The sequence below is a fragment of the Macaca fascicularis genome, chromosome 9 (assembly GCF_037993035.2).
Source record: "Macaca fascicularis isolate 582-1 chromosome 9, T2T-MFA8v1.1".
Classification (NCBI taxonomy): Eukaryota; Metazoa; Chordata; class Mammalia; order Primates; family Cercopithecidae; genus Macaca; species Macaca fascicularis.
Genome location: NC_088383.1, coordinates 52,088,287 through 52,099,894, shown reverse-complemented (window position 1 = coordinate 52,099,894; position 11,608 = coordinate 52,088,287). Strand labels below are relative to the sequence as shown.

The 11,608-nt window shown below is 41.7% G+C and overlaps 1 protein-coding gene across 20 annotated transcripts in view; it reads right to left on the bottom strand.

Moving 5' to 3' along the window:
- Positions 1-1,295: 1,295 nt before the first annotated feature.
- The window catches only part of BMS1 (BMS1 ribosome biogenesis factor), a 57,375-nt gene continuing 47,062 nt past the window's right edge, over positions 1,296-11,608 (bottom strand). For 19 of the 20 annotated variants that reach the window (XR_012417615.1, XR_012417618.1, XR_012417619.1 and 16 more), the window contains 2 exons: positions 5,812-5,973; positions 4,832-5,368 (listed from right to left, as the gene is read on the bottom strand). Coding sequence is in view for 11 of the 20 variants with exons in the window: in XM_065520589.2 (XP_065376661.1) it covers positions 5,138-5,368; positions 5,812-5,973 (393 nt within the window). In the remaining 9 variants the exon portion in view is untranslated. Of the gene's footprint in view, positions 5,369-5,811; positions 5,974-11,608 lie in introns of all 20 variants that reach the window. The other variant, XM_065520588.2, reaches the window with a different exon arrangement.

Genomic DNA, 11,608 nt, shown 5'->3' with positions numbered 1-11,608 from the left:
AGCTGCCGCATTCCAGGCAGAGGGAACTGCATGTGCTGAGGCCCCCAGGCAAGTGCACCGAGGAATGAAAGGCCACTGTGGCCAGAGCTGGAGGCAGCAGAAGAGAGGCCCTAGAGGAGGGCAGGGGCCAGAGCAGCTGCGAGGCCAGACAAGGGCTGCGGCCTAGAAGTAAAGGGAAGCCATGGAAGGAGCCTCTGAAAGTGACATCAAATTTGCATGTTTAAAAGTCACCCTCAAGAAGTGCCGTCAATCATTAGAGACAGGTATCAGCCAAATAATCGCATAAATGCTTTTAAAAAACTAAACAATAAGTTAGTAATTTCTTGGCTATGACACTAAAAGCACAGGCAACAAAAGAAAAAATAAATTGGACTTCATCGAAATTAAAAAACCTTTGCATATCAAAGGACACTATCAGAGTGAAAAGACACCCCAAAGAATGAGAAAATGTTTGTGGTTTATCTGATAAGGGTTTAATATCCAGAATATAAAAATAACTTCTACAATTCAACAACAACAAAAAACCTGATTCAAAGGACTTGAATAGGCATTTCTCCAAAGAAGGTCTATAGATAGCCAATAAGCACACAGAAAGAGCTCAACGTCACTAGTCATTACCAACATGCAGATCACAACGAGATGTAACTTCACACTAGGATACCAGTTTTTTAAGAAACCTATCAACCAAGCAACCAAGAAAAAAACGGAATAATGAGGGTGGTTCAGGCTGTGGAGAAATTGAAACCCTTGTACATACCGCTAGAAGGAATGTAAGATGTGCAGCAGCTGTGGATACAGTGTGGCAGTTCCTCACACAATTAAACACAGAATGACATTTGACCCAACAATTCCACTTTTACACACAGAACTGAAAGCAGAGATTCACAGATATTTACATACCAATGTTCACAGCAACATTATTCCCAACAGCCCAAACGTCCATCAGCAGATGAATGGATAAGCAACATATAGTAAAGACATTCACTGGGAATATTATTCAGCCTTAAAAAGGAAGGAAATTCTGACACATGCTATAACTGGACACACCTTGAAGACAGTATGCTAAATGAAATAAACAAGACACAAAAAGACAAATATTGTATGATTCTATTTGCAAAAGTATCTAGAGTAGTCACTCAGAGACAGGATGGTGGTTGCAGGGGCTGGGGGAAGAAGGGAATGAGGAGATATTGTTTAATGGGTACAAAGTTTCAGTTTGGGATGATGGAAAGGCTCTGAAGATGGCTGCAACAGCACTGTGAAGGTAATTAATGCCACTGACTCATACAATTAAAAATTGTTAAAATGATAAGTTTTATTATGCATATTTTATCACAAAACAAAAATTGGAAAAAACCAAAACACACAAAAATCAAGCCCACCCCTCCCCCCAAAAAAGTTACAGGACAGGCCACCTGGTCTAAATGTATGACACATCCTTCCCTCTCTACATGCCAGTTGGCAACCTTATTTTAGAATGTCCAAACTTTGCTTAAGAAAAGATTTAAAAGATTCCTCCAAATACCCACTCAACCAAAGTTTATCTGATTTTCAATAATAAGGTACCATCCCCAAATATGAAATGCTAAGTCTCATAATAAAACACCTTTGGCATTTAAATGTCCAACATCTCAACCTTTTGTCTTGTTAAAGGATTACAAAAATGTACAATACTTTGAAACCATGAAATAAACTAGGTAAAACGAAGGAGAAACAAATAAAATACAATCTCCTTGCTGAAGATTCTGAATAATGACTTTAAGAAATACATTAAGTCTGGCAAAATATTAGATAATAGAAGTCACTACCAAGGGCAATTAAACCGATGCTCTTTTCCCGTCAGCGGGGTAAGCTCTGAAGCCTCCAGAGAGCTGAATCAGATGGCTTTCCTCTTTGCTCATTTACTTCTGAAATGGTGAGCATGTCACCAAATGATAATACTTAAAGCAAGTTCACAGGTTTTGTTAAAAAAAAAAAAGAAACAATCTAGTACATCCATGAATAGGAAACCAAACACACCTGAACACATCTATGATTAAATAAGAATATTTAATGGCATGGAATGATATGCACACTATAGATTCAACGTTTTCAAAACATACCCAGCACCTATGGCTGCTTGTGCACAGTAAAAAGATAGAAAGATATAACAAAGAATAATTTTTACAATTTACAAAGTTTAATGCAATTGAGAAAGGTTTCTATAAAAATTGTTAAAATATTTTAGAGGGCAAATGCTTACTTTGCATAGCAATGCTTCAGTTACCTGGAATGCCCTCCCTTCTTTCTTCCAAGCAATTTTATGCAGTGTTAAGCTCAGTGGCTCTACTCCAAGTGCCAGCAAGGTGAACAACCCAGTTCCTGCTCTCAGGGAACTCACATTCTGGTGGAATTTATTTTTGCAACATACTTGCTGACAATATCAAATGAATAAGCCATTAGTATTGAAAAATAATTTACACACTCTCCAGTCTGGTCCTTATTTTGATATATGTCTTCCTATGAGATGGATGCAAACTCACAGCAAAAACTGTGTGTATACATACAGCCACATGCTGCATGATGTTCAGTCAAGGACGGACCACATATATGGTGGTGGTTCCACAAGACTGTATTTTTGCTACGCCTTTTCTATGTTTCGATACATAAATGTTTACCACTGTGTTACAATTGCCTACAGTAGTCAGTACAGTCACATGCTGTCCAGGTTTGCAGGCTAGGAGCAACAGACCATAACATAGAGCCCAGGTGCACAGTAGGCTGTACCATCTAGGTTTGCTCTATGATGTTTACACAATAACAGAATTGCCTGATGATACATTTCTCAGAATATATCCCCATCCTTAACTGATGCGTGACTGGTAAACTGATGCATTTACTAACCTGGCCAGGTGACACCTTCACCAATAAAAACTCTACATGGAAAATGCTATTTATTGTTTCTTTCAGACATTAGAGATTCCTTAACTTTAGTTTTAAATAATCTTGATATACAAACTTTTTATTTCCCTTGTTCTCCAAATATGATAAACCAAGATTTTTAATATTAACAGGTATGACTTCTGCCTACATACATTGTCTTTGGAAAAGGCAATTATCTGCAACTGTAATTAAACATTCTTTTATTTCCCCCATTGCTAAAGGATTTCACTCTTTTGGCTAAAATATAAAACTATACAATTATAAATACTTATTTGCAAGGCTTCTCTTTGAACAAATTTGCTTGTTGTATAAGACACTTGCTGATCACCTTGTAAGCTACTTAAATGTAAAACATGGTATGACTTAGAGTGCCTTGTATATTTTAGTTGAATTACAGTTTTGCATTTTAAAATGTATCAATTATGCTATATAACAAATTGGTTTTAAATTATAATTGTTATGGGCTTACTATGTGTCAGTCCCCAGGCCTATCAGCATACTGAATGATGAAATTCCTAATAGCTCTTGAGGAATAGAGGAAAATTTACACCCGGAGTTGCTCAGAAAGGTCTGGTCTGGGTGTGTTCCAACTGTCACTTCCCAGATAGACCCAGCCCTGATGGGATTCTCACATCCCCTTCCCTTCTTATGGAGACACAAAGCTGAGCACCTGTCTATTGACAGCTTTCGGCTTTTAGACAGCCTCTCAGACTAGGCCAACTGCTCACAATCCTGCTGACCCTCTTTGGCCCCTGTGATGCTGTAAAGGCAATGCGGTACTCATGTCAGCAGCACACATACTATAACTGGCACAACACAGAGGTCAGCATGCACAGATGACACACAAATTCATGAAGTGTTCTACATATATATAAATTTTTTTTTTTTTTTGAAACAGGGTCTTGCTCTGTCACTCAGGCTGGAGTGCAGTGGTGCTATCATGGCTCACTGCAGCCTTGACCTCCCGAGCTCAAGTGATCCTCCTACCTCAGCCTCCCAAGCTCCTGGAACCACAGGTGTGCACCACCACACCTGGTGAAGTTTTGTATTTTTTGTAGAGATGAGGTTTTTGCCATGTTGCCCAAGTTGGTCTCAAATTCCTGGGCTCAAGTGATCCTCCTGCCTTAGCATCCCAAAGTGCTGAGATTACTGGCGTGAGTCACTGTGCCCAGCTGCGTTCCATATTTCTACACACACATGCACATATGGAGGAGTATACATTGGGGAAAGTAAAGCTGGGGAAATGTGAATAAAATCAGTGGGCTGTTTTGATGTCAACATCCTGATTGTGATATGTGTGAAACGTTATCACTGAGAGAAATTGGGCAAAATATACAACTATATGTGAATCTATGATTACATCGTATAAGATTAGATTCCCCATAACTATATTAACATACAATCATAAAATACATACATCGCCTAAGTAATAGTATGATTACATCAATATAATGTTTAATTTTAAAAAAGGCAATGTAGCTAGGCAGGTATAACGCATGAGCATAATACAGGAAGCCTATCTCACTGATACATACGATTTCCTTGGTCTCTGCACCTGAGACAACAATCTCCTAAGTCTAAAGCTTTAAAAAGGTACTTACTGTTACCTTGTCACTATACTAATGTGCAGAACATATGAAATAAGATAGAAAATGTCCACAAGGGCCAGTGATCAAAGGAGCCCATAGAGCCCAGATGCACAGTAGGCTGTACCATCTAGGTTTGCGTGTCACTCAAACTAAAAACACAACAAGAACACTACACACCCTTCTCTAAAATTTTCCATGGGAGCTGAGGATTCAAGTGAATATTTCTATTTTGGAAGGCTCCTCACGAAGGTGGTAGCATAAATAATTATCCACAAAGGATTGTCAGGCATTCATCCCTAATGAAAACTACTAAGCCAAAACTAACAAAAAATATTTTAATGATATTTTTGTAGGACAAAATAATTAAACTGAGGCAGACAGAGGAAAGTAAGAGAATCCACATAACCACAGCTTACATCACTTTAAATCTCGACAGCCCCAGGTGGTGAGAACGAACCCAGTCCCAGCAGTCCAGGCTTCTCCGTTCCTCCTCTTGCAGGCACAGTTTGGGTAGAGACATCTCTTGAGCTCTTGCCCACTGACTTGTCATTCACAGGCATTCAAACTGTGATGTTTGAAACCGTCCACCTCCGCAGATCCAGGGACAGTCCCTCCAGTCCAAAGGCTTACTGCAACTGGCTCTCAGCCCCCTTCAAACTGGACTTCTGGTTTCTTCTTTCCTTCTGCCCCTGAATTCGGAAGAGCTTCTTCCTGAGGTCCTTCTGCCGCTTCAGCTTCTCCTCCTCCTCCTTCTGCTTGGCTCTGAAGTGCTCCTTATTGTGCAGGTGCCGCTGCTCCTTGGCCTTCTTCATCTTCTGACTGTGCACCGTACTCAGAGCATCCAGCAGCGCGAGGATCTGACCAGGACAAAAGCCAGTGAGTATCAGAATGCTCTCAGCCACCTGACACACTCGCATCCTAAACACTAAGACTAGAGGCAACCCACGATCCAAATGAATGCTAACTGCATGAAAATGCATCCTGCGATGGGAAGTCATTGTTGGCATTGAGACACAGGTGTGATCGCATTTTACCTTTACCACCTGTGTTCATCATTCTGTGGACACTGTGTGCAGCCAACCAAGACAGAGGAGTTCCCCAGCCATGTGCCTGTTATCCCCATCAAAAGCACAGGGCAGAGCAGGACCAGGCAAAGGAAGGGAAACGAACTCTGGCTCTTCCTCTGACTTTAGTTCCAGTGCCCTGAATAACTGAGACTGCAGTAGAAACAGGAAGTATGCTGCGGAGAGCATTCTTTCCTATCTAAATGCAGTGTGCAGTATGGCATGGGCGACAGTACCTTTCTTTCATGAGGCTCGCGTATGACGGCCGGTCTCCGCCTGTCCTTTGGCACCTTGCCTGCCTTTGCTTGGGTCTTGGGCTTGTTCTTAAATGGCAGGGCCTTCTGCAAGGCTTTTGGAATGTGCAGTGAATTAAAATGTTTCTTTTGCCTCAGGATTGGCTGAAAAGAAAAATAAAGACTGTGACATATTCAAATTATGATCAATGTGCATTTAAAACTTCTGCATACAATCTTCTCATTGGGTTAAATTTTCCACAAGATCAGTAACACCAGAGTCCACTGGCCCTGAGAAATCAGGACTTAATCATCCGCCAAATATGAACTGCCTCAGTGGACACCCACAATTCTCAGTATACAGAGGAACAGAGAGCTTACACTTACAACTCTCCTCTCAAAGCCCTCTGTGCCCATTTCTATGGTATGGAACTATGGGATCTCAACAGAACAGATGAATAGATCCCAGTTTCTTTTAATGGAAATTTCAGGCCTTATTTTTGGGCCACTGAGGTGCTTATTTCCCAGCCTAACAAAAATAATCTAGCTTTTCATCTTGACTATCAACCACTCTGGATTTACCTTTTTTTTTTGAGATGGAGTCTCGCCCTGTTGCCCAGGCTAGAGTGCAGTGGCAAGATGCTGGCTCACGCAACCTCCACCTCCTGGGTTCAAGCAATTCTCTTGTCTCAGCCTCCCAAGTATCTGGGACTATAGGCGCACACAACCACACCCAGCTAATTTTTGTATTTTCAGTAGAGATGGGGTTTCACCATGTTGGTCATGCTGGTCTTGAACTCCTGACCTCAGGTGATCCACCTGCCTTGGCCTCCCAAAGTGCTAGGATTATAGGCATGAGCCACCATGCCCGGCCCACTGTGGATTTAAGGACAGTTCTTCCTTCAATCGGCAGCCAAAGAGTCCTGATTCCTGATTCCAATTAAGAAGTTTAACTTTATTCTATTTCTGATGGAAGGCTGGCTGAAAGAAGGGAGACTCAAAAAAACAATTTTGAAGGCAAAATACTCTGTACTGAATTTTCAAGGTAATCTTAAATTCTGTGTTTAATTGAGATGACCCAAATTCTTTTTCTTTTTTTTTTTTGAGACAGAGTCTCGCTCTGTTGCCCAGGATGGAGTGCAAGGGCACGATCTCGGCTTACTGCAACCTCCACCTCCTGGGTTCACACCATTCTCCTGCCTCAGCCTTCCAAGAAGCTGGGACTACAGGTGCCCACCACCACGCCTGGCTAATTTTTTGTATTTTTAGTGGAGACGGAGATGACCCAGATTCTTAACTGCCTCATAAATACTGTTAATAAATTGAAAGTTTTGCCCTAGGCTTTTATTAAAGTCATCTATATGGAACAAGTTTCTGCTATCTTGAAATGTATTATTAAAGACATCATCCCCAATAATATTCCATATTCTCTGTTTAGGAACCCCAATTGTTTTCAAATTCAAGAATTCAGAGAAATCTGCTTCTTACAAAAGAGTAGAATGGATAATGGGCACCACATCCTGAAGTGTATTTTAATAAAAATTCATGTAAGACGGTTCAAAATTTCATTAACTACTTTATATAAAAACAAATGCTTGGGAGACTTCTGTTTCTAGCAGAGTGGCAGACTGATGCCTTGAACAACCCTCTTCTTACAAAACTGAATACTCCACATGAAAACAAATCTTTTAAATGCATTGTTAAGCTGTGAAGAGAATAACGAAATTTCTAAGAAACCAAAATCTAAATGAAAACACAAGTCCAGGTAGGCACTGAAAACCTTAAAAAAACAAACAAACAAAAACCTGAAGAGGCCAATTGTCGGCAAGCATATGGAATAGAAGGAACTCTTTAAGCTGCTGCTGCTGGTGGAGGCCAAGCCACTGTGCTCCCAGAACACGACACAGAAGCCTCCACATTGAAGCAGAGCACAGGTGCCCTGGAGTCTCCACCCCACCCAGGGATCCTCCAGCAGAAGTATGTGTGCCCCTGCATACCCGCAAGTCCCATATCCAGACGTTAGTGTTAAGGGCTGTGGGATAACGGCCAAAAACAGGAAATCATTTTACCCATCAATGGATAAATGGTGATACAGTCATACAATGGAACTCAGCAATGACAATAAATCAATGTCTGCCATAGACAAGAACATGGATGTGTCCTGTAATACTGAACCAAAGAAGCCAGGCTAAATAGAATGTGCTGTATTTTATAAAAGTCAAAACCAGGCAGAACAAATCTACGTCAGGAACTGGGAAAGTAGCTATTTTGTGGGTTGGGGTGGCAGTGCCTGGGAGAGGCCACAGGGCGAGGCTACTGCTTGGTCCAGGGTGTGGCAGCCTGGTGTGCTACAGTTCATCTAGCTGCACACCTGCGATTTGGGCATTCTTCTGTATGTACATTAACATTTCAATAAAAAGCTTATTAAAACATTAAAACTTTCAGAAAAATCCACATTGCTTCAATAGAAATTAGCACATTAATGTTTTAAAAATACATGTATATGGTGGGGAAAAAATAGTTCAAAAGAGTACCCAGTGAAAAGTTTAAGAGGGAGGGACACTAGCAAGGGGCCAATCAATAGCCTCTTGTGTCCGTCCTCTGACAAAGACAGCCAAAGCAGCAAACAACTATATTTTGATGAAAGTCACTAAAGGAGAGCCCAGAGTGCATCAAGGAGTAGCAAAAATCCGGTAGAGCACAGAAAACCAGGACGGTCACATAAAGGAGAGAAGGAAACATCTGTCCCCTACCACCCATCCCCAGAGGGATCAGCCTGAAGCAGAGGGGATGTCTCCCTGCGGAGATAAGGAAGCAAAAGGGGCCCAGCAGCCCCAGCACTCCCCTCAGAGAAGGAACTGACGTTGCGCCCCACCCCCATGGACCAGCTGCTGCTGCAACGTGACCTCCTGGACCCGGAACCACTTCGGGAGCATGTCCCGCCCAGGGTGAGCAGCCACCGCACCCTTCTACCATCCTCAGGGTTTGTTGCTCTGTATCACCCCTGCCTAGTGGCCCACCACCCCTGAGCTGTTGTTACACTGTCTTAGGCCATTTAGTATGGCTGTAACAGAATACCTGAGACTCGGGAACTTATTTTATAAAAAAGGTTTATTTGGCTCACCCTGCTTGTGTCTGAAAAGTCTGAGATAGGGCAGCACATCTGGTGAGGGTCTTGTGCTGCTTCATCTCATGGGGTAAGTGGAAGGGGAAACAGGTGTATGCAAAGGGCTCACATGGCAAGAGAGGAAACACGAGAGTCTAGGAAGCTGAACTCACTCTGATAATCCACTCCTGGTAACTAATCCAGTCCCATGAAAAGGCATTAATCTATTCATAAAGGATCTGCCCCAGTGACCCAAATACCTCCCACTAGGCCCCACCTCCCACACCACCACATTTGGAATCAAATTTCAGCATGAGTGCTGGTGGGAACAAACACGTCCACATCACAGCATACACCCTACCCTGTGGGGCCACGCTGCTGTGCCCCTCCCCTCCCAGCTGTCATTGCACCCTGCCCCTTGGGGCCTGAGCTGACTTAGTGCCCTGCTTTCCAGGGAATCAGTGCCTTGGCCACTCTGAGCAGTCATACCCCTCACTGCACAAGAGCTGAAGCACTACCCTGCTTCACAGGGAATCAGTGTCTTAGCTGACCTGAGCAGCCACACCTGCCACGGATGAGCCAACATGGCACCCACCCCCACATCCCAGGAAAATGGCATTGGCTGAACTGGGGTACCTTGCCCTTCAGGACAAACAACTGTAGAACTCTGCTTCCTTGGAACTGGACTAGCCTTGGAGAATCTGAGTTGCCTAGGCACCTGCCTCCCCAGGGAGAGAAGTAGTTGCTGCACTGGTCCCTGCCCCCGACGGCCCAAGCCACAGTAGTGCTCCACCATTCTGAGGTCCTTGCTGATGCTGCGCCTGGCCTCACAGAGACTGGGAGTTGTGTCCCACAACTACAGGGTCCAGAGTCACTATCATGTCACTCCCATGTCCAGAGTCACTCCCATCCCATGGAATTTTACTTCTTAAACTCTTGGCAAAAATAGAGCGAGAGGAAATAATTCCAAACACATTTTACCAGGCCAGTATTACCTTAATACCTGAGCCAAACCAAAACACACACACACACACACACACACACACACACACACACACACAAAACAAACAAAAACTACAGGTCAAGCTCTCCAAAAAATTAACACTGATGCAAACATCCTAAAAAAATTTTAGCAAATAGAATTCAACAACACATCAAAAACATTATACATCATATTTAAGTGGGATTTATCCCTGGCACGCAAGGCTGGTTTAACATACGTAAATCAATCTATGTGATATATCACATTAACAAAATGAAAAAACCACATGGTCACCTTGATTGATGCAGAAAAAGCATTTAACAAAGTTTAGCAACCTTTCTTGATAAAACCTCTTAATAGTTTATGTGTAGAAGGAAAGTTCCTCAATGTAATAAAGACCATTTATGAAAAACCCAGTCTACATCATAGTTAGTGGGCAACAACTAAAAGCTTTTCCACTAAGATTGAGTACAAGATAAGGATGCCCAGCCTCATCACTTTTATTCAACAGAGTACTTGCAAGAGCAATTAGACGAGAAAAAAAGGCAACTAAATTAAAGAAGTAAAACTACCTCTATTTGCAGATGACAAGATCCTATATGTAAAAAACTCCAAAGATTCCACAAAAAACTGTGAGAACTACTAAATCGATTCAGTTAAGCTGCAAGGTATAAACTCAACATATAAAAATCAGTCACATTTCTATATACAAATAACCTAGCTGACAAAGAAATCAAGAAAATAATCTCATTTACAATAGCATCAAAGAAAAATGAAAACTTAGGAATAAATTTAACCAAGAAGGTGAGAGATGTGTACACTTGAAAACCATAAAACACTGATGAGAGAAATTTAGACATGAACAAATGGAAGAATTAATATTGTGTTTACGGATCAGAATTAATATTGTTAAAATATTCACACTACCCAAAGCAAATATACAGATTTAACACAATCCTCATCAAAGTTCTGATGTTTATGGATCAGAAGAATTAATATTGTTAAAATGTTCACACTACCCAAAGCAAATATACAGATTTAACACACTCCTCATCAAAGTTCTGATGGCATTCTTTACAGAACAGAAAAAAACAATCCAGGCGCAGTGACTCACGCCTATAATCCTAGCACTTTGGGAGACCGCAGCGGGCTGATCACAAGGTCAGGAGTTGGAGACCAGTCTGGCCAACATAGTGAAACTCTATCTCTACTAAAACTACAAAAACTGGTCAGGCATAGTGGCACGTGCCTGTAGTCCCTGCTACTTGGGAGACTGAGGTGGGAGAATTGCTTGAATCCAGGAGGCAGAGGTTGCAGTGAGCCAAGATTATGCCACTGCACTCCAGCTTGGGTGACAGAGTGAAACTCTGTCTCAAAAAAAAAAAGAAAGAAAAGAAAAAACAATCCTGAAACTCATATGGAGCCACAAAAAACCCCAAATGGCCAACAGATTACTGTGAAAGAAGAAGTTGGAGGCATCACACCTCTTGATTTAAAATTGTATTAGAAAGCTATAGTAATCAAAACAGTATGGTGCTGGCATAAAAACAAAAAAATTAGACCAATGGAACAGAACAGAGACCTTTGAAATAAATCCAAACATATACTGTCAACTAATTTTTGACAAGGGGAAACAAGACAACACGATGGAAAAAAAGATAGTCTCTTCAATAATAGTGCTGAGAAATCTGGATTTCCACTTGCAAAAGAAT